This window comes from Prunus avium, chromosome 3, assembly GCF_965620075.1.
Source record: "Prunus avium chromosome 3, drPruAviu1.hap1.1, whole genome shotgun sequence".
NCBI lineage: Eukaryota > Viridiplantae > Streptophyta > Magnoliopsida > Rosales > Rosaceae > Prunus > Prunus avium.
In genome coordinates, this window is record NC_142286.1 from 860,475 (window position 1) to 883,420 (window position 22,946).

The window sequence follows — 22,946 nt, forward strand, 5'->3', positions numbered from 1 at the left end:
ACTGTGCTCAACGATTCTATCAAGGTGTTACGCGCACAAGTTTTTTTGGTACCAGATGGGTCCTCAAGTCTTCACAAGTGCACAGAACACAATCATCAAACCAGAAAAATGAAAACACAAAATGAATTACAGTGCATGTGCTCATCAGGATAATACCTTGCTTTGTATGTTTTAAATCACCAAACCAGAAAACTGAACAGCTCTCTTTCCTCAAACAAAATAGCAAATCAGAAAAAAGAAGAAAATCATGTTTTTTGAGAGAGAGAGAGAGAGAGAGAGACAAACACACACACAAATAGAGACAGAGAAACAGAACTTCTTTTGGAGGGAGATATTGTGGTCTTCAAGAGCACAATGCGTCTGTTTTGGAGGGAGTAAGCCACGTTCCAGTGGAATGGTTTTACCCACTTTCAGTTACACTTGCTTCTTATCATCCGTTAGATTTGATCCAACGGTGTTCTCATTTAGAGATTCGCAAAATGACGTTCCCACCAGAGAATAGCCCTTACAGGAATTACATTTTCTTGATGCCTAAAATTCTATCAACTTTAAAAATACGTGAGATGCGTGTGTCTTGGGCATATAAGTGGGTTGGCCTTGGTCCCAAAGATAAGGGGACGAAGAGGGAGGTCCTCATCAAAGTATATAGAATGGTCTCCGTTTTATAGGTGAGGGAGAGTCCTCACTTGCTACAACATTTTGATGTGAGACTTCTTGGCAATACATTAAGGCCTCGTTTGGTGGCACGGATAGGATATGACTATATTGAATATATCCAGTCCAGTTTAACGCACCAAACATGGCCTAAGGAGGTGATAGTGTATCAAACTGTGACACGTGGTTAGTATGGCTCAGTTGGTCAACTAAAGCATTATTGATATTTTATAGATTTAATACCCTGTTGAAGTAAATTTGTGTAGTTTTCTGTTTCATGGATCACCTTACAGAATATTAAATCATACGTCAACTTCAAAGTTCAAAGAAAATTACACGTACATGAAACGACAAATAGCATCTTGTCGTACCTAAACGGAATCTCCCACCCATCAAAATCAAATCATTACCGTTCCGTAATTAATTAATTTAATTGACTAATTACATCCTGCTCACCCTGCTGCTGGACGACCCAATCCCTTTGGCCATCTCTCTGAGCACAAACTTCTGAATCTTCCCAGTCGAAGTCTTGGGCAGCTCCTCCTTAAACACCACCGTTTTGGGCACCATGTAGTGCGGCAGCCTCCCTCTACAATACTCCATCATCTCCTTCTCCGTCGGCTTAGGGCTTACGTTACTCTTCAAGCTCACAAACGCGCACGGCGTCTCCCCCCAAAACTCGTCAGGCTTCGCCACCACCGCAGCTTCGTTCACCGCCGGGTGCGTATAGAGCACCGACTCAACCTCCACGCTGCTCAGATTCTCGCCTCCGCTTATTATCACGTCCTTGGATCTATCCTTAATTTCCAAATAGCCATCGGCGTGCATCACCCCCACGTCACCGGTGTAAAACCACCCGCCTTTCATGCACTTGGCCGTCCCCAATTGGTCCTTCAAATACCCCAGCATCACAGACCCTCCTTTCAAAACCACCTCCCCAAGCGACAAACCGTCGCGTTTCACACTCAGCCCCGAGTTCGGATCCACCACGTCGATTCGAGTCAGCCCAACCGTTCTCACTCCTTGCCTCGCCTTCAGCCTCGCTCTTTCACTCGCCGGCAACAAATTCCATTTCCCCTTCCACGCGCATGACACCACTAGCCCCGCCGTTTCGGTCAACCCGTACCCGTGGCTCACCACGAACCCCATCGATTCGGTCCGGAGCAGAACCGCTGCCGGTGGCGGAGCTCCGGCCGTCAAGATTTGAACCGGGTTCTCGAGCTTTTCGGTTCCGGGAGGGACGTTTGTGAGCATGTTGAGCACCACGGGTGCGCCGCACATGTGAGTTACACGGTGTCGTTTAATCACGGCGTAGATGATTTGGGCGTCGAATTTGCGGACGCATATGTTGGTTCCGCCAAGCGCGGCGATCCCGTACGGGTAGCTCCAGCCGTTGGCATGGAACATCGGTAGGGTCCACAAGTAGACCGGCTGTTTGTGAACGCCCCAATCGATCAGGGAATCGACGGCCATGATGAAGACGCCTCTGTGGCAGTGAACCACGCCCTTCGGCGACGACGTGGTTCCCGATGTGTAGTTGAGGGTCATCGGGTCCCACTCGCTGGTCGGCGGAACCCACTCGAAGTCCTGATCGCCTCTCTCGACCATGTCCTCGTACATGCAGAGGAAACGATCGAGCGGTGTGCGTTGGGGTGCGTCAGCATCGTCGGCGATGAGGACGAGGAGAGGTTTCGGGGTGTCGGGCGGGAAGAGAGAGATGGCGTCGAGGACGAGGGATCGCGATTGGTGGTCGACGAAGACGAGTTTTGATTCGCTGTGGCGCAGGAGTATGGAGATGGTGCGGGTGTCGAGGCGGAGGTTGATGGTGTTAAGGATAGCGCCGGACATGGGGACGGCGAAGTGGAGCTCGTACATGGCGGGAGTGTTGGGAGAGAGAACAGACACCACGTGGCGACTCTTGATGCCGAGCGATGATATAGAGGAAGCGACTCGGAGGCATCGACGGTGGGTCTGCGTCCACGTGTAGGTGGTATCGTTGTAAATAAGAGAGGGGCAGTCACCGTAGACGGTGGCTGATCTTTCTAGAAAGCTGAGGGGAGTAAGAGGAGATGAGTTTGGAGGGGAGGGCTTCAGGTCTTCCATTATTTTCAGTTCAGTGTCATCAGAGCCTGCGTTTTGTTTTTATACTTACTTGGTGGATATAGGGATAAGGGCGACAATAAAATGTTTTGGAATTTTGCCAGGTTAGTCAATCCAATCCTCTTTCCCGGCTGCCAACTTGTCTTTCTCTATATAGAATTTAGAAATATGAAATACGGAAAGGAAAGATCCTTGCTTGCCCATGCCATCAGAAAGTGTGTTTTACTACAACCCTTGTACGCGGCCTTTTTTTTTTTTTTTTTTTTTTCTCTTTTAATTATATTGGAGGAAAGAAACCGATCATGGTGAGGGGAAATCCGTGTACTCGAGCTTTCTTTTTCTTCAAATAGTTCAGCAAAATTTGGGTATGAACAATCGTTTAGTACCTCTCTTTGGAAAAATTACGAAAACAACAAATTACAAATTGTTACACTATTGGCCTTCTATTAATCTAATCGTCAAGTCAATTTTTGTTTCTTTTGTTACATAGCACTTGGTCTCCAATTTTACGCTCAAATGGACGATGAACTAATGCCATATGAACAATAAAAACAAAATCACCTAAAAAATGACATGAACGGAATTTTGTACCGTAATACTCTAAAACTGCTAAAACCGACTAAAGTGTTACCGCAAAGAAGTCGACATATCATGAAAGCCGACTGAGATCTGCAGTTTCTCTGCAGTTGCGGATGCGGTTCCACAAATCCAAAAATTGTGGTATACCACACCGACCACAATATATAACTAACAACCTTTACATGAATCCCCCAGCCTCTCTTCCTCCCTCAGCCTCTCTTCCAAACTCAATATCTCTCATCTCCTGCGAAGAAGTGAGAGAGAAGAGAGAAGAAAGAAGAGATAGTATGGATCGGTGCTAAAAAAAAAAAAAAAAAAATCCAAACCCCAGCAAAATCAATTTCTTTTTTAAAGATTATTATACTCATAAATAGTTTTTTAATACCAACCAACGACCTTTTTTAAAAAAATCTCACCAAAACCAACCACCTTTATTTTTTTTATAATTATTATATCCACAAATATATTTTTAAAACTTATCCCTTATTGTTCCCAAGGGAATCCTTTCACTGCCCAAAAAAAACACAAAGAAACACAATAGTTTGATCTCTGGTTTTTACACTTCACATCTTTGTTCTCAATTTTTTTTGCAGATTTGGTATACCGCAAAATCCAACAGTACTTCACAGTACCCATCATCTCCGGTAATCGCAATTATGTTGTTTGGTGATGGTTCATATTTTGGCTATACCGTAATCATTCGGTTCGTTTGCGATTACATGAAAAACTCGTGGTTTCCGAACCGCAATCACCCATAATCCTAATTTAGCTATAAAAAAAAAAGTATAGTACCATAAAAACTGAGGTGAAAAAATCCGGAAGTATAATAGCCAACTAGTTGAGGGTAAAAATATGATAGTATTTTGCCTAGCCCGAAAGGCTTAGCCACATAAGCGTGCTTGGCCAGATATTTTGAAATCTTCGTTCGTCTCGAAAAAAGTGACTAAGCCCAATTGGCCGAATTCTAATCCCGCTTGAGCCTGAAAATTTAAGGTCAGTGCTGTCCCAACCTAATGATGTACCATAATCATATGCATAACTTGTCCAAGATATAAAGGATAAATGATTTTGGCGTTTATGTTTTAATTTTGAGGGCATCTAAGTCTATTCTAGTGAGTTTTTTTTTTTGCTATATTTTAAATTTGTTCTAAAAGTCGACATTTATGAAATTAAGGACTAAATTTGGGCTATAAACAATTAAAACTCTTGTTGTGGTTCGATTGACGATGATAATATGGTGGCTTTGCTTTGATTTTTTTTTTCCTTCTATTTATATTATATATAAGTTATAATATTTCGCAACCATTTAAAAGAAAATTGCACAAATACTCTCTGAAATATTAGGACTGTATATTTGCCACCAATAATTTTTTATTGACAATTTGCTAGCCAATCTTCATCATTTGGTTCGCTTTCCTTTCCCAGCACACACGAAAGTCAACTTCACAATCTCCTCCTAGTAATTAGCTTTTCTTGTTGTAAATCGGATTGTATTCATGTTTATATTATTTCATACCTTAAGTAGATTTCCTGTATCAGTATAAATAGAGACTTTGTGTAATTTGTTTAATAAAAGGAAATATATTCTCTACAGAGTTAAGTTCAGTCTAAAAGTATTTGCTTATTTACTGTTTTAGGGTGGTTAAAGTGAGAGGGAGCTCGAGTTCTAGAGAGTGAAACAGTAAATAAGCCAAAAGTATATTCTTTTGAGGGTCCGTGGCATAAAAATTTCTAGACAACCTTCAAAATGACACACAAAGCCCTATGTAACGGACTTTTTTAAAAGGCTTTTTATCACAAAACGTCCCTGACGTTTGCAAAACTATCAGATTGCATTCTTAAAGTTTTTGAGTGGTGCTAAATGAACCCTAAAATTAACTGAGTACACCCTACTATCAAACTATTTATTAAATTACTAATTTATCCTAATATAAAATTACCAAAAAGGATATTTTGAATTATGAAATAAATGTAATTTTAATAAGTACACCCTACTCACCATATTCAACTCTAATCAAACATAAACGAAAAACCCTACTCCAAAAACTATGTTATTTCCTTTTATTGACAATAAAAAGATTAAAAAACCTCCAAATACCAAGCGAGTTCATACGTGCTTACTTGGAATTGAAACTGGAATTCGGTAATTGTGTATTGAAATTCTAAAAAATTGAAGAAAAAACCCAATTCAATTTGGGTGAAAACTAAGAAAATAAAGATTGAAACTTTTGGGATTTGAGTTGAAGAATCTGCTTAACTGGGAAAAATAGATAGAAACCCTATTCCATTATGTGGTTGAGCAAGGTACATGTGCTAATTCATTCAAACTCGAATAAGGGAAAGTGATGTAGAGAGAATTCAAACTCGAATCCGGTAAACATCATTTATTCAATTAAAGAACCACATGGCAATGGCGAATAATAAATCACAGAGAAAACAAGGGGCTTTCTACTGCCTTTGAATCAAAGCTCAGCCATGATATCCGAATAATTTAGTATGCCACTTGACCTTGATGAATGCTGTTATCAGATTCGAATGGGTTTGCTGCTATGTAATAGAGTGGATTAGGGTGTATCCGGGGTATTTTTGGTAATTAAATAGGGTGTACTTAGTTAATTTTACATTTTGATTTAAATATTAGGGTATACTTAGATCATAGGGTGTACTCAGTTAATTTTAAGGTTCGTTTAGCAGCACTCAAGTTTTTTTGTATCACTCATGGTCCATAACATTAATATAGGTGCTCTTAAATAGTCTCTCTGTCAAAAAAACTATTAAATCCAAGGATATAATCATCAAATCAATCCAAAATTATAAAAAATATATATATTTGTTTTTCCTTCCATTTTCTCTTTCATTTTTCTTCTTCTTTCTCTCCGCCAGATTCCTTATCTCCTCTCTCTGTTTCTCCTTTTTTTCCCCTATCCTCTGTCACTCTCTCCTTTTTTTTCTTTCCTAGCAGCGGTCAACTATTACAAAATGCTATCTAAGAAAATCAATGGTTGCTTCAATGAGGCATTCAGAATATCAAAACACAAACGCAGTACTTATTCCACCCAGATCAGGAAATATTTTATACAGATTTTCAAAACCCATCAATCATTTAAATCGGGGTTAACAACCCATCATATTTTAACATTGAAACGCAAAAAAATTCAACAAATACATGAAAAAGGTGTTCACAATATGAAACCTTTCGACTTGTGTGAATATTTTCAGCAAGCTCTTCTCCTCTTTCTCGGATACTTTGCAAAGAAAATTGCAGAAACTCAGCGCCCTCTCTTGCACTGAGTGGAGCTCCGAGAAGGCAGACCAAAGAGAGAATGAGAGGGACAGGTTTTCAGAACCTTTGTGATGGCCTGAGAAGACAAAGTTTGAGAGACAGGAAATGAGAGGAAGAGAGGGGCTGCACTGTAGAAGACAGAGTGCTTGCGAGTGAGAGGAAAAAGGGGCAGTTTTGGAAGAAATTGTTAAACCCCATTTATGCATAATGGGCTTGGGCTGGGGATTTTTTGAGAAAAAGGACATGGATGCATTCATTATTCATGCCAAAAAGCGGGAGAGAGAGAGAGAAGAGTGAACTCTGGGAGAGAGAAGAAAGAAGAAGAATAGGAGAAAGAAGAAGAAGAATAGGAGAAAGAAGAAGAAGAAAGAAAGAGAGAGGAAGGAAATAAAATATATATTTTTTATAATTTTTGATTGATTTGATGATTATATCCTTGGATTTAACAGTTTTTTTGACAGAGGGACTATTTAAGAGTACTCATATTAACGTTAGGGACCATGAGTAATAAAAAAAACTTTAAGAATGCAATCTGATAGTTTCGTAAACATCAGGGACGTTTTTGTGATAAAAAGCCTTTTTAAAATTACTTTTTGATAACTCGAATTTGTTTGAATGGTTTATTCGGTTATTGTGCTTACCCTACCAATAGGGTGGATGTCTCTATCGAAGGGAAACCGTCGGAATTAAAGTACGGGAAAGTTGTGCAGGGAGACTTACAGGCGAAGGAAGCGATTGCTTACCTCCCCTTCCCCCATTCATTTTCAGTTTCTTCTCCGATTCAATTTCAGTTTTTATAAGTTGAGAGAATTTCAAGCGAAAGCAGCAGAAGCAGCCGGTGGAGAAGAAATGGGGGTGCTCTCAAACAAGATCCAGAGGGATCAACTCAGACCTGGGGATCATATTTATTCCTGGAGGCACGCCTACCTCTATGCCCATCACGGTTCTCTTCTCCTTTTCACCCTGATTTATTTATGTATTTTTATTTTTCATTATTATTATGTATTTCATGTTCGTGATTTTCTGATGTCGTTGTTTTGGATGCATTTCCAATTTTTTTATATATCTTTGTTATTCGGTCTTGTGGAGATGAATCTTGAGTAAATACCTTTTTTGTTCTTTTTGAGTACAACAGTAAGATAAGACTATTGTCAATAGACATACAATAGCATATGAGCATTGATTTATTGATATTTTGTTCGTACGAATTGAACTAAAGAAATGTCAGAGTGACTGTAGGTGACAATGGCTATCTGTTTGTATTTTAGCCATTGTCTCACTCAGGGCATGGAAAATATGCCGAATCGCCAATTGTTATGTCCCTAAATTTGTTCCCAAAATGTGTGGTTTGATTTTAAATAGATTCATAATATGATATTCACCACCTCCTCCCCCTCCACAAGAATAATCCTGGGGTTGGAGTATGAACCTATTGTTTGGATTGATAGGAATGACCTAGATGAATCGACTACCTCTGAAGAGGTTGTTTGTTGAAGTTAATAAGTTTTGTTTGAAGCAGGTACAAAAGGAGTGTTGACATCTTAGTTCTTTACCTCTGTGTCTGTAATTTTTATGGGTGAAAACAGTTCAGCGCAGTTTCTTTCCCTTGGCATCCATTATAATTTAGTTTTTCTTCTTTGTAGTTTTCACCTGTTTTCCTTAATTTTCTATGAGGAAAACCTTTGTGTTTTTGTCATTTATATGCTGCATTTAGGTCACCACAGCGTTGCTGATAATTTATCTGCTATGTGATATCAGGGATATATGTCGGTGAGGGAAAGGTTATCCACTTCACACGGGGAGCTGGCCAGGAAATTGGCACAGGAACTGTGTTAGACCGCATCATTTTCAGCTCCTCCCCATCCCATTCCCCGGACAATCCCTGCCCAAAATGCGGTGATCAATCAAGTCTTGATGGTGTCATGTCTTCTTGCATAGATTGTTTTCTATCTGGCGGTGATCTCTACCTCTTTGAATATGGTGTCAATGTCGCTTTCTTTATTGCCAAAGCTAGAGGGGGTACCTGTACGCTTGCTGCATCTGACCCACGAGAAGATGTCCTTCATCGTGCTTTTTATCTTCTCCAGAATGGTTTTGGTAGTTATGACATTTTCAAAAATAACTGTGAAGACTTTGCAATATATTGCAAAACAGGTTTGCTCGTGTACACAAGCATTAGTGTGGGCAGGAGTGGACAGGCTGCTTCCTTTTTAGCAGCTGCAAGTGCTGTTATTTCTTCACCGCTTCGATTTTTGACTACTAGTTTTACTGGTCTGGGTGCTGTTGGTTGCGGCATGTATTGTGTTAGCCGATTGGTTTCTGATATCGGAATACGTCGTGATATTATAAAAATTCCAGTGGAGAGACTTACTGCTCCGCGTGGTCTAGATGAGGCAGAGTTTGCGACTGAAGTGGTCAAGACAGATTAATTTGTGTGCATAAACCGAAGTTGTATGGCTTGAAGGGGTTTCTGTTGATTGTTGTTTTAAACATGGAGTGTTTCCATGAACATTTTATGATTGCTTGTGTTTAGGCGGACGTTGCCATGATCAATGTGCCTGCTCTTCTTTTGAACTTTTTTTTGGCAGAAAACATATGCTCTTCATTTTATGACTATGGATAACTTGTTCATTTGTTGGTTTGTTTATTTTACAAGGCAATTGTAAGTTGTAAGTCTTAGAGCATCCACAGTGGGGGGGTGTATATGGGGGTGTATGTTAAATATACACCCCGAGTCATCGGAATCATCTCCAATGGTGAGATGTAAATGTCTGTAAATATACATCACCACCATGGGGATGTAAAATAAAATGTATATTTACATCCATTTTTACATCCCTTGCAGGCGGGACCCACCCGATAAAAGAGAACAAAAATGAAGAAAAGTCAACATAAAAGGCTGGGACCCACGGCTACACCCCGAATTTACACCCCCCATTGGAGCAAAAAACATATTTACACCCCCGGAGGTGCAAAGGGGATGTAAAAGTGGCTTTACACCCCCGAATTTACACCCCCCATTGTGGATGCTCTTATGCACTTGATGTACTTTGTTCATTTACTTCATTTTTCCTTAACCGTGGCATTAAGACCATCATGAGCAGGCCGGTCAAGAAAGGCCAATACTACAATTTCAGGAGCTCAAGGAAGCCTTGCTCTTTAAGTTCTGCCCCTGCTTCTCGGCTAGAGTAGAAACAAGCACCATAGACAAATTTGTTCAATATCGATAGCTGTTGTTTAATCATATACTTACAACAAATACACGGATGGGAAGAAATCCTGTTGTGTTACAAAAAAAGTCCATAATCAACATCCAAAATACCAAACGTTAATCCAACAATGAGATCTCCAGCTAGTACGGCCAAAAACCACCTCCACCTGGCTTTTTTACGAGAATATGACTGTATTCCGGCCTCGATGTCTGCAGTTTACACATTCAAATGTTAAGATGCTGGTCACAAAAAAGTTAAGAGTTTTTCTATAATTTCTTTTTGGGGGGGTCTTTTTACACAATAATAAAACTTAAGAGCTTAATGATTTAAGTATTGGGGTGAACAAAGAAAAGTGTGGGGTTTAAATAGAAAAACTCAAAAATTAAACCATTTCAATTGAGATGGAAAGACAAAAAAAGGGAAGAACATGAACTAAGTCACTGTCGTGTGCATTAAGCTTCCGCGTCTTGGAAGGTTCAGAAACATTTATAACTTAGAACATCAAGATACTTAAAATCAGATCGTTCGCCAAAAGAAAACAAAAGATACTAAAAGCAGGTAGAAACAAACAGCAAAGAGGATCCTTAAATTGGCCCTTCTTTATATCAAAAATCATATAACCTTGTTGGTATGTAAGTGAAGGTTCAGAAGATCAAAAAGTTGTTTCATTTTCACCTGGTGCATTTGCTGGTTGTTTTTACCCTTTACTTTTTCAAGGGTTTCTCATACCAAATTTTGTTCTGGTCTCTAATTAATACAAGCTGGTAATCCAATAAGCAACAACTTCAATAAATTTCTATAGTAGCTTAATCATCAAGCATTGGGACAAAAATAAGGAATATTACCTTCCATCCAATGATCCAATCAGGTTCTCAAAATATTTTTCGTTTGTTAATGAAGTTTAGCAGTGAATTTAAAGTGCCAGAAAAGGTCCTTAGTGTAAACAATCTTCGAATTAGCAAGAAAAAACTATCCGCTCATAAAGGAATCAGATAAATTTACCTATTAACAACACAACAAAGGATTTGGTGATGTAATTGAATTTCTATTAATTGTTTCATTCCAAAATGTGGCGTTCTTATTTCAGCAGACAAAACCAGCCAAAAAGAACTCAGCAGACAGGAGCTAGGGATCAGGTGGTTATTAATTCAGAGAGAGGAACTTTGATTTTTCAGCGACACTAAACTAGATATAAATAGAAAAGCATCGCCAAGAAAATATTCAGAAACAAATATACCAGCCTAAATTTCTCTCTACCCTATTTCTGATTTTCTTTTCAAGTTATCAATCAATCTGTCACTCATATTGGCAACCAACTATATACTTTATGGCCACACTCATTTTTCATCCCAACCTAAAGTGCTTTTGTTTGTTTGTTTTTTTTTTTCTGACTACAAGGATCTCCCAAGATCAACAATTTTATTAAAATTCATATAAACTTCAAGGGTTTGGTTGACTTATCTCCAAAATAGATTTTACACAATGCAATGTAAACTCTGAAAATGTCAAAGGGGCATTTTCATACAAGAATAAAGCATTGAAGACTATCTGGGTCTCTCTCCGCAGCTTTACCCTTTATTCTTCAACAACACAGCAAGCTTCTTCATACACACACCCCTTGTGAATCAGACTGTCATTTCTTGGGTACTACGTAGACACACCAAAGAGTTTGGAAATCACAAATCACGGAAAGGTTAATTTGGTGAATTTTTAATTTTTGCATGGATGGTGTGGAATGAGTTTTGCTGTAAAGAAGATGAGGAAAAGAGCTTGAAAAAGGTTGGGCAACCAGTGGTAGGGCCAGTATTGGAGGCTTCTCTGTCTCCTTCTCATTTGGGCTTTCATTTTTCATGATTATCTATGCAATAGGTTTTGTTTGTTTTTGGAGGTTTTGGCCTCAAATGCATCCTGTTTTGGTTATAAATTAATGCAGCCGAATTGGCATAACATTTCCTTGGAGCTAAAATACATTTTGTAAGATTTCTGCTACAGTGTGAAATTTATAGGGATTAAAATGTGATGTATTCAGAATTTGTTCCTAGGAATGGTGGATTTTCATTGTTTCTATGCTGGGTTTTTGTTTACGTTTTCATAAACGCAATGTCTGTGATCGCATCAGATTTTGGCTTAGTTGTACTGGGTATAGGTTTCCTTGAGATGGCCAGGGAATTTTGTTCTTTATATGCACTTGCATTTAACTTCTTAGCTTCCTAGAAATGCATACGCCTAGATTCCTTCCTTACTTATATCAAACCTCCATTTCAGCTACACTCCATGTGATGGGGCTTGCTACGCTAGCCTAGCTAGAAAAGGCTCCATTTCTTAACTAACTTCTAGAGCAGACCACAATTGCAATCCCCTTAAAGAAGAGTTCCGAGGTCGAAAGATCAAATTGGGGGTGTAAGGACTGTGGAAATTACCATATGAAGGGCCATTTAGGTTAAAGAAACAAACTTTGAATACTACAAACCTTAATATGAACTAAAGTTTCTGATTTAAGCTTTTCTTATGTTCATCCATAACTCTGAGTCAGAATACTCGTCTAAAAAACCTCCAAAAGTTTCATTTAATTTCATCACATACCCCAAAAGTTTTTTTATGGCAAGTTCAATAAAAAAAGTTATCAAATTGCAAGAATCTGCATATTTCAATCGTTGTGTAAGATTCACATATCGCCTGAGGTGATTAGCAATATGAACAGAATCAATTTCAAGAATCGAAATTACTTTATCAACCATACAGCAGAATATAACGAGAATAGGTAAACCTAAAAGCATGGATTATAAGAAGAGAAAGAGAACTTACGAGATCTTTGAAAACGAGGAAAGCGATCACGAAGAAAAGAACAAACAGGATTTCAAACTCGGCGAATTTGACGAACCCAAAGACCGACCTAACCCACCGAGTCAATGCTGACTCGTTCGAGTTCCTGCTCCCGACTCGCTTCCCCATCTCTCTTGCTCCTCCTCTGTCTCTTCTGCCTTCGTTTACCTTGGTAGTTGGTAGTAAAGGGGTTCGGGTCCGACAGCTCGAAGATGGCATTGATTTTCTCGGGTTTCGTTTTATTTTAGATAAATAAAAATTAAAAAATAAAACAGAAAAGTCAGATTCTGAACAAAAAGATAAAAAATAATGGTCAATTTGTAATTTTAGCTAAATTGTGAAATGGTAAATGAGATTTCTTGATCTACACACATTGATAAAATGTCAATTTTACTACTCAAACTATTGTCAGTTTAGGTCATTTCTAAACGGACCGTGATTTTGGTTTCATAATTTGTTTCCTTTCCTCTTATAATCTCTTTTGATCCTTGCAGAATTCTATTAAGAACTTGATAGCATGAAGTTTGTATGAAAATTAGGTTGTTGTTTATTGAAAAAATGTGATTTATTGAGTGGACGTGATTGGTAACGATAACACCTTTTATTTCACCGAATAAAAATATTTTTACTCACCACTCTTTATGAAGAGTGTTTTTGACACTATATATGTAATATGCAATCTTATGAAGTGAAAATTTTGAATTTTTATACAAGAGTGCATTGAAGCCTTTCGGGATTACAGATAATGTTGCTCTAATTTTATTATTCTTTGCATTAAAAATTTGATTACCATTAATTTATCTATATATATAAAGCAAAAGGCAGAGAATGGTGAAACATTTAAAACACCAAAAAATGCCCTTGGGTAATGCAAACATTAAGAATTGAAATTATTAATTAAATGAGGATAATCTCGTAAATTCACACTTTTTCATATTTAAAAAAATTAAAATTAAAAGAAAAATCAGATAATGGATCCTATTTTTATGGAACACAACTACCCATTATCTTTTTTAATTCTAAAATAAATTTAAACTTTTTTTAAAAAAACCTCTCGCAGGCACGGAAGTGCATGCATAGAGGCTAGTGATAATAATAATATTATTGTTTTCATTTTGGAAAAAATATACAATACTATTCAATTTAGTAATATTTAAATTAAATTTACCAAATTTTTTTAGTAATCTTAAATGTATTTTACTTGGTCTAGATCTTGGTGTAGATAATAGATTAGTCATTTTTCTTCTCCTGATATAAAAATATAATAGGACAAAATAATGATGTAAATATTTAGACTTTGAATGGCAAACAAATAGGGATTTGTGTGACTCGTATTCTCGTGCTCGACAAAATACACGAAATCCCCAAATCGAAACACGGAAGACGGAAAGACAGAGAGAGAGAGAGAAAGAGAGGAAGAAAGAAAGAGAGGCTCAAGTTTCTCCTTGTTCCTACACTGTAATCCATGGCGTCAACGAGTCAACGACCCCTCCTCATCGCCCTCCTAACCCTCTCGATCTTCGCAATCTCAGCCACCGCAACAAGGCCCTGCAAGACCCTCTTCATTTCCTCCTACTCCTTCTCCCTCCGCCGCCTCCCCTCCTCCTCTTCCTCCTCCGGCTTCGTCACCGTCGTCACCGAGATCAGCCGACTCCGCCCCTTCCGCTACGACGACCTTGTCATCCAACCCCAGGAAGAAGACGATAAGCGAACTCAGGCGGCGTCGCTATTTCCCTTGATCGGAACGACGTCGGCCTCCTCCTCGTCCTACGACCTCAACTCTCTCCGCGATCGCACCAGGGACATCCTGAGCATCGTCGTTTCTCTGCTCTTCGGCGTCGGCTGCGGCGCTCTCACCGCCGCTACCATGTACTTGGCTTGGTCCGTCTTCTTCAGTCGCTACGACAATGGCTCTGCGTCTTCCTTCGATGACGATTTCTATGACGCCAGCCCTAAGAAGACAGGTTATGTAAAGATTCCGGAGGTGGCCGCTGACTCCGTGCCAACACCACCGTCCCCAGTCAAGGAAGCCGTCGCGGTGTGAATATGATGATGATGGCAAATTGGTAATTCCATAAATAGTTTATAATTAAAAAAAATGTTGCCTTTGGATGATGGGCACCTTGTGACTGTGTTGTGGATTCGTGATAAAATAAGCTTATATCGGACGCTGTGGTATGTATTTATCATTTTACGACTAAAATATTGGCTCTTGCTCGTTCTCTATATATTATCTGAATATGATACATTTGGGCGGTTGTTGTACTCTATTATATATTTCTGTAATTGTTTTTACCTTAATGCTGATGAATGGGTTCAATTTAGCATACACATATGCATATATATGTACATACATTGAGTTTATACCCTTACTACTTCACTTGGTCTAGGGTCTTTTGTTAACTGTTTCTCACCCATTTATTGTTGGGAAGGTGAGAGATTGTCTCCGTGTTGTATTCACGACTGCATGACTGATTTTGATGGTATTTGTAGTTTACCTCATTTTACTTGGAGATTTTGCACATCAGGTAGGGAGAAGGCAATCATTTTAATCTTTGTTTTTGGTACAGTTAACTATAAATTTTCTTACTTTATAGAGTTATGTTTGCTGTTTTCTTTTTCTGTCTCTGTTTCCTATGGAAAGATTAATTTTTTTTTTAAAGATATTCTTTATAGAAGGCTTGGCTATTTGGAGGTTGTTAATAGGATGATTGGGAAAATTTGGTGATGAGCCAGATAGCATAATTCAAATTGTAAAGGTTATGTTATCATAATACTGTGAATTGTTTGATTTTTTGATTTCATCAATTAATCCCATGTGCTAACATTTTACAATGTATACTGATAGTTGGCAGTGCATACTCTACAGGAGTAAAAACAAAAATTTGGCGTTTAACAAAAATATGGCGTTTTATTTGAGAATATTTATACTTATTTGTGTGAACATGATATACATTGAATGATTCTAATGTATATACCATTCTTTGGCTGTACCTTGGATAGCATTGTTTTCTCAGTTATTGTATGATTAATATGTTAAATTTTAATTAATAGGCTTTCTTGTTTTTAAGTGGGAAAGAGAAGCACATTCTGAAGTTGCATAGATGATAGCATGAATATCTTGAACCAATTATGTTTAGTGAGCATATTTTTGGTGACATTGGGAATCATGGGATTTAAGAGCTGTTTAAGCATGAAAGGTGCTGGTTCCTAACTAGCTAGGAACACTAGCTAGGGGTGTTTAAAGGTCACAAGAACCATTAATTTCGGAGCAAATTAGAGTCTTAAAAAAGGGTTGGATTGTGATAATTCCTTGGTAGCAAGTCATTGAGGGTTTCGAGGGGTTAAGATAAAAAGACTTTGTTATGGGTTGGATGTGAAAAGTTTTACACGAGAATATTTCAGAAGTCATAAGAGATGGGTTATGGGTTGCAGGTGAAATAGAATTTCAGAGGTCAAGTTATGGCTGTTGTGACGGTAGATGATAATTGCACGAAATAGTGTTGCTGTGAATAATAAGGCACTGGATTTAGTGTTATATTGTATTTGGTAGATAAAGAATCCAGATATGATGAAGCCTTCATGTAGCTGAAGGGTGCGCACTGCGCAGTAAGTTCTTGAATAGAATGGAAGAGGGAAACAAGATGAGGTTAGATTAAATCTGCCCCGTTTGGATCCCCTAGGATTTGAATGTGTATTTAGATTTCAAATCTATGAACCTATGCATTTGAAATTCATAGATTTCAAATCTACATGTTTGGATGTAAAGTTGCAAAGCCAGAACTGTAGTTAGGGATTCCAAACAAAAAATCAATTAATTAGACATTGTTACAAAATTAGAGTGTTATAGGAATTAAAAAAAGTTTTCGGAGAAAGGGACAGAAATAATTGTCAAAATTACATCACTTTTCTTTTCCTTTTGGATCATCACGTTCTCGTAGTTTCTAACCAACTTTCCATTCCACTAAACACTCCATATGATCTACTTTTATACTGATTACTCGTATTATTAAAACACATATTTGGAGATTTCAATATTTAGCAACAATACAACAAGAGCAACCAAGATCTGAACTTGTTCGTGACTTGACTTGTGAAGCTCAACTGTCTTGGACTTGCCGATGGTTTGGATGCCAAGATTGCAAAGGGAAAATGTGGGTGAGATTGGAGTGATGACAAACCACAACCATAGAATTGAATCCAACTCAGAGAACCAAGGCCTAGATTTAGATTCCAGCCATGGACAATCAAGAGCAAGCCTTGAACGAGAAAAAAAAATGCAGGGAGAGCGAGAGAGAGGAGAGATGAGCAAGCAATTTGACAAAGAGTTTTAGATCTAAGATATGGAAGACCTAGACATGAGATGAATCTTGGCGGGAGGAGCTAATTGCCCCTCCTCTCCTCTCTTCCATCTTTCTTTTTTTCTCAACTCCTCTCTGTCCTCTCTCTCTTGATTTCAGGTGGGTTTTGCTAGGGTTCTCACCCCTCCCCTCTTCTACTCTCTTCCTCCATAGCCTATGCATTTTTGGTTTTCCTCTCTTCTTCCATAGCCCTTGCAATTTTGGATTCCCCTTTTGCTATCTCCTTTTTGTGAGAGTTTTGCTCTCCTTTTGTGAGAGTTTGCTCTTTCCTTGTGAGTTCTTCGTTTATCAGGATATGTTTCATCCACGGCTCTCTCCCCTTTGGCATGCCGTTGTGTATCAGTGTTGCTTTTCTATCACCATCCTCTGCTCCTCAGGTCCACAGGTGCCACTGTTGTAGATCTTTCTTGATGGCGTGTTGTGGTCTGGGGATGCTTTTAAAGTGCAATATGCACTAATTGCTTGGATTATGGGAGAGCTTTTTTGCACGGGTGGCTTTTTCACCCCATTCTCAGTTCAAAGCTTTGGTTCATCCTGTTACTGGTTACTGATCCTTGGTGGTGATGGTGGATTTGCGATGGTGGTGCCGATGGTGTATTGGTGGGGAGCTGTGGTTTATTCCTATATGATATCTAGGGCTTTTCTTTTATGTGGTTGGGAGCTTAATTTTTTTTTTTTGGAGAGGTTGTGGGCTTTATCTTTGTATTTAGGCCTTAACACGAGCCAATTTGTTTGGATTTTTAGCTTTTGTAGCATGATTACTGCAGTACATGGACAATATTGATATTTTATTTATGCTATATCATGATTATTTGGCTTTTGACATTTCTTTTAGCACCTTTTCTATTAAGAGGGGTGATAATATACCAAGCTTATACACACTACACAGATGCTAGGACTCAAACCTGTGACCTTGCTTGGGGAGCAATTGCACCAAACCACTACACTAGTGGGTCATTTGTAGCTTTTAATATTGATACAATGATATTTTTTTCCCTACTGTTATAATTATACCATGTGATCATACTCCAATACCATAAAATCGTTACACTTTTCAATAATGAAAAGGTTACTTAAAAAATTCGAATATGGATATGAGAAATATAGCATATAACTAATACTTTTTTATTTTTAAAAGAAGACTGTTTGTTAAGATTGTTAAGCTTGTTCTCTTTTGGTCCTTATAGAGGCAATTTAATCTTTCAACCGTTATGGAATTGTTAAGATTGTTCTTTTTGATCCTTATAGAGGCAATTCAATCTATCAATTCAAACTAATGACAACGTTACGTTTTGCTTTTGGATTCAACTAAAGACATTTCACTTAAACAATGAAGTCGTATGGATTAAACTTAAAGCAAAAATTGCTTAAAGGTTAATTTCCAATAAAATAAAATGATATTGCCTATTAGCTCTTAAGTGGCATTAAGATTTGATGTAATAAAAGTGGAACCTAAGTTTAACTTTGTGTGTAAGAAAAATAATAATAAAAAATAATGTTTGTTACTTTTACTTTTAAGATTCACTAAATAGTGTGACAAATAATGTTAACGGTTTGTATGCCACGATTAAAATTTAAGTATATCTCTTGGCATAAGAGAGATTCACTACGAACATTCTTACTTACGTGCGTACTATATACATAATAACATATTACTTGAGCCTATTTAGTAACATTTTTATTTTTAGAAATAATATATTAATTAGGACTATTTAGTAATATTTTTATTTTTAGTTTTCAGTATTCTTTTTTAGTGAAAAAGAAAGAGGAAATGCAAGGAGAAAAATAATGGTGAGAGACAACGTATGGAATGGTACCTAAATGAAAACCAAACAGCAAAAACCGAAATTTCAAATTGTTTTTTATTTCGCATATTTTCGTTTATTTTTCCCTTACCTTTCTTGTCCTTCCCTCATTCCATGCATGTTTCTTTATCTTTAACTAAAAAGAATAAATAAGAAAAAAAAAGGAAAAAATGTTACCAAACAATCCCTAATTTTGATTTACCTTCACATATTATAATATAGATGGACGACATGATTTATTTTCCCTCTTTTTAGGAAATAATATCAATAAATATCCACTTACACAATGATGAAGCCAATATTTAGTCTATATAGGCATGGTGGGTTGTGGACTTTGCATAAACTAATTTTTTTGCTATTTAGTGGGCATTGAGTAGGTCCGCCAATGCACTTATATTATAACACGTGTATGAAACTAACATGGTGTTTAGCGTGCATAAAACAAAATAACATACACAAACTTAAAAAGAATTTTGTATTTATCTCTTTTGGTGGTCTCTGCGTGCTACGGATACAAAGACTATGGTGTGATGATTGGTGCAGCAAGCAAAGAAATTTGGAACGAAAGCTCAGAATGCGGGCAACCGTATAACGCCAAATGCACGGGAACTCCAAATGATGCAGATTATCCTTGTACTCGCAGAGACGCTAACGTTACAATTGTCGACTACTGCGCTTCACCGGGATGTGGAACCATCAATCTTTCTAAAGAGGCATTTGTGAGCTGTGACCTGTGAGAGAGAGGACTTATTGGATTCACATTGAGAGTGGAGTGAGAGAGGACATACTATCAAATAACTTTTGTGTTGATGTAAATAATGTTTAGTAGATTGTAACATTGAATTAAAATAGTTAATTAAACTGCGTATGTTTAGTAGATTGTAAAGAATACTATGGTAATATGGTTACGTGGTACATTTTATACACGTGTTATACCACGATATATAATTACTTCAACTGCGTATGCTTTTTACGGCAATGCCACCTTCTATAAATATCCTTATGTTCGTGTGTATCGTATATTATAAACTTATGAAAAGTTTTTGTTTTATTTTATGTTTTTAGTAAGATACATGAAGATTCTTAATTATGTTCGTTCGTATTGTGTACTATAACCTATATTATATGTCCTTAGTAAAACACAAACTTACTAAAATCTGTTGTATTTGTTTTGTTTCTAGCATCTGCGTGCTATGGATATGAAGAAAACGGTTTCCTGATTGCCGCAGCAAGCAAAGAAATGGGATCTTAGGGCAGCATGCACGGGGCCTATAAGCAATAGAGGAATACAAACTCCTTGCACTAATAAATCCGTTGTTGTTGTAATTGTTGATTATTGTGGTTCAACGGGGTGTGGAACCATCAATCTTTCTAAAGATGCATTTGCGAGAATTGCCAATTTGGATGCTGGAAGAATCCGAATTGACTATACTAGGTAATCGTTGATTATTGTGCTTCAACCCCCCCAAAAAGAAAAAAGAAAAAAAAAGAAACATGATTTGCAAGTATAATCAGTAAGCCTTTGGATTTAATTTGTTGCCAACATAATAATGAATGAAGTATAAACTTGATTTGATAGTGTATGTATATGTTTTCAATCTTACGCGTTTCTACATTGCAAGGGTTTTGCGGGTAAGTTCCAGGATCCAAGGAAATGCAGCATATCAGAACAAAGAAAACAAGGACAAGAAGCATATGTTTTGGAGACACATCAAGAAAAAATATAAATATTGTAGAAACTCCCTACTTTTTTGAGCATATTACTGTTGTTTGTTATTGTTCAACTACGAGTTTGGATAATGTAGGGGTAAATGCTCCTAATCACTTGAGTTATCACTTGCATTGTTCAAACCTGTGTGTGTTTAATGCATAGGCCTTTCTGTTGCATATGTGTCAGAAGAGTGATTTTTGAGTTGCTAAAACTTGAGTTACTAAATTACTTTGTAATCATCCCTGTCAAACAAATGAGACTTTAGATGCTTGTCAGTTGAGAGCGACGCCAACAAAATATCGTCCCTGAGCACATGTGACCTATCTCCAACAACAAACTCAAAAACCTCACCATTGACTCCAAGTAGGTTATATATATTTTGATGTTCAACTACGAGTTCGTCATACATATGTGTGTTTAATGTCATGAAGAGGCCTTTCTGTTGAATGTGTCAAATCTTAATCGAATGTAAAAAAGTGTTTACCTCTAGAAAGAAGTCGATCCCAGAAGAGTGATACAAACAGTTCATCACCGTTGTGATGCTTTGCCGATGACATTTGAGTTGCTAAAACTTGAGTTACTCAGTTATTTTGTCATCATCCCTGTCAAAGCAACGCGATTTTAGATGCTTGTCAATTACAAGCGACGCCAACATGATTTCGTCCATGAGCACATGCGACCTATCTCCAGCAAAAAACTCAAAAACCTCGCCGTTAACTTCAACTAAGCTACAACCCGGCACCTTTCTCACCTTTTTTCCCTCCATTCCCTTCCTTAGCACTGTGACATCATCCCACTGGTTGGCAGAGGCATAGATGTTTGAAAGAAGAACATGCACACCACTGTGGTCTAAACTTTTCCCGGACAAGCGCTCAACCATTTCTTTACCCAACTCAACATCTCCATGAACTCTACAAGCATTGAGCAATGCACCCAAGACATAAGAGTCTGGTTCCATGGGCATCTCTCTCACAACCTTCTTTGCCTCTTCTAGCATCCCAGCTCTCCCTAGTAAATCTACCAAACAGCCGTAGTGCTGGATGCCTGGCTGTATCCTGAAAGTACCAGTCATACTTCCAAAGATACGCAATCCCTCATCCACCAAGCCCATTCGGCTGCAAGCACTCAACACGCATATAAATGTAACTTCATTAGGTGCAATTCCTTCATCCTGCATTCTCGCAAAGAAAGAAATGGCACCTGCACTATCACCGTTATTGGCAAGCCCCGAAATCAAAGAAGTAAAAGCAAAGACATCCTTACTCGGCATCTCATTAAATACAGCACGAGCAGTTTCAATACAACCACACTTTGTGTACATGTCGACGAGAGCAGTGCCCAACACTCTATCTAATTGCATCCCCTTCCTGTTGATATATGCATGTATCCATCTTCCCTGATCCAGTGCACCAAGAAAAGCACAAGCAGTGAGTGAACCAACAATCCCGGAGTGGTTAGGCAAAAACCCAGACACCTGCATATCGACAAAAAGCTCCAAGGCCTCCCTAAACAACCCATCTTGCACATACCCATTAATCATAGCGCTCCAAGAAACCGCATTCTTTTGAGGCATTTGATCAAACAGCTCCCGTGCAATGACAGCTTGGCCAGACTTGACATACCCATTAATCAATGCAGTCCAGGTAACAACATCTCTATATACGCTCATGTCAAACAATTTACGAGCTGGGTTTATGAAATCACAAGTCACATACAAATGGATCAACCCGTTCTGCACAAAATCGTGAGATTCCCAACCAAGCCTAATGGCATGGCAATGGAGCACCAAACCAAAAGAGAGATAAGAGAGGTCAGCGCAAGCTCTAAGAAGAAAGGAGAAAGTGTAGTTGTTGGGCAAGAAGCCACTCTGAATCATATCACTGTATAGAGATACGGCTCTTATGGACTCATTGTTCTCAGCTGAAGCTCTGATCACGACGTTCCAAATGTAGGTGGTTCGGTAAGGCATATGACGAAAGAGTTGAAACGCATGTCGTAAATCACCGGAGTTGGATACAGTACAGAAGGCAATGATCTTGGCAGCTGCATAAGGATCGAAAAGGGTGCCTGAAACTGTGAGGTGGCTTTGAATTTGCTTGATATGGGCCATGGTGAGACATTGATCCAAGATTGATAGAGCTCTCTTACTTGATTTCATATATTATTTTAGAGTTTGGATTTTGGAGCCAATCTGATAACTTGATTGAGTTTGTTTTGAAAAATGACCCAAACCCCATAATATATTTACTTAAGGGAAGTGGAATGATACAACAAAACAAATGCCATGACAAAAATTCAGAACATAACCCAATAAGCTTCACCATTCTTCTCATAATATTCTCATTATAAAACTGAGCTTGCAATGCTTTTGCAGAACATGGTGTTTACAAGTAATCCCTCTAAAGCTTGTGAAATCTG

General features: G+C 38.1%; 4 protein-coding genes and 1 pseudogene across 5 annotated transcripts; 2 read left to right on the top strand and 3 right to left on the bottom strand.

The window, feature by feature from the left end:
- Positions 1–946: 946 nt before the first annotated feature.
- LOC110755717 (2-methylpropanoate--CoA ligase CCL4) lies at positions 947–2,922 on the bottom strand. The gene has a single exon (XM_021956953.2). The coding sequence runs from the start codon at positions 2,755–2,757 to the stop codon at positions 1,096–1,098; it is 1,662 nt and encodes a 553-aa protein (XP_021812645.1). The 5' UTR covers positions 2,758–2,922; the 3' UTR covers positions 947–1,095.
- A 4,304-nt stretch (positions 2,923–7,226) lies between these two features.
- On the top strand, positions 7,227–9,232 carry LOC110755672 (NC domain-containing protein-like protein). Its single transcript, XM_021956908.2, has 2 exons — positions 7,227–7,559; positions 8,375–9,232. The coding sequence occupies exons 1-2, from the start codon at positions 7,466–7,468 to the stop codon at positions 9,043–9,045; spliced, it is 765 nt and encodes a 254-aa protein (XP_021812600.1). The 5' UTR covers positions 7,227–7,465; the 3' UTR covers positions 9,046–9,232.
- A 588-nt stretch (positions 9,233–9,820) lies between these two features.
- Positions 9,821–12,885, bottom strand: LOC110767009 (GRIP/coiled-coil protein). Its single transcript, XM_021970431.2, has 2 exons — positions 12,634–12,885; positions 9,821–10,037 (listed from the first exon to the last, which is right to left on the bottom strand). Exons 1-2 carry the CDS (start codon positions 12,868–12,870, stop codon positions 9,969–9,971), a joined length of 306 nt encoding a protein of 101 aa, XP_021826123.1. The 5' UTR covers positions 12,871–12,885; the 3' UTR covers positions 9,821–9,968.
- A 1,104-nt stretch (positions 12,886–13,989) lies between these two features.
- LOC110755704 (uncharacterized) lies at positions 13,990–14,952 on the top strand. The gene has a single exon (XM_021956936.2). It carries the CDS (start codon positions 14,117–14,119, stop codon positions 14,693–14,695), a length of 579 nt encoding a protein of 192 aa, XP_021812628.1. The 5' UTR covers positions 13,990–14,116; the 3' UTR covers positions 14,696–14,952.
- A 4,216-nt stretch (positions 14,953–19,168) lies between these two features.
- On the bottom strand, positions 19,169–22,906 carry LOC110767008 (pentatricopeptide repeat-containing protein At5g66520 pseudogene; annotated as a pseudogene). The gene is made up of 2 exons (XR_002528244.2): positions 21,013–22,906; positions 19,169–19,548 (listed from the first exon to the last, which is right to left on the bottom strand). The product of XR_002528244.2 is annotated as a pentatricopeptide repeat-containing protein At5g66520 pseudogene (transcript).
- Between the last annotated feature and the right edge of the window lie 40 nt (positions 22,907–22,946).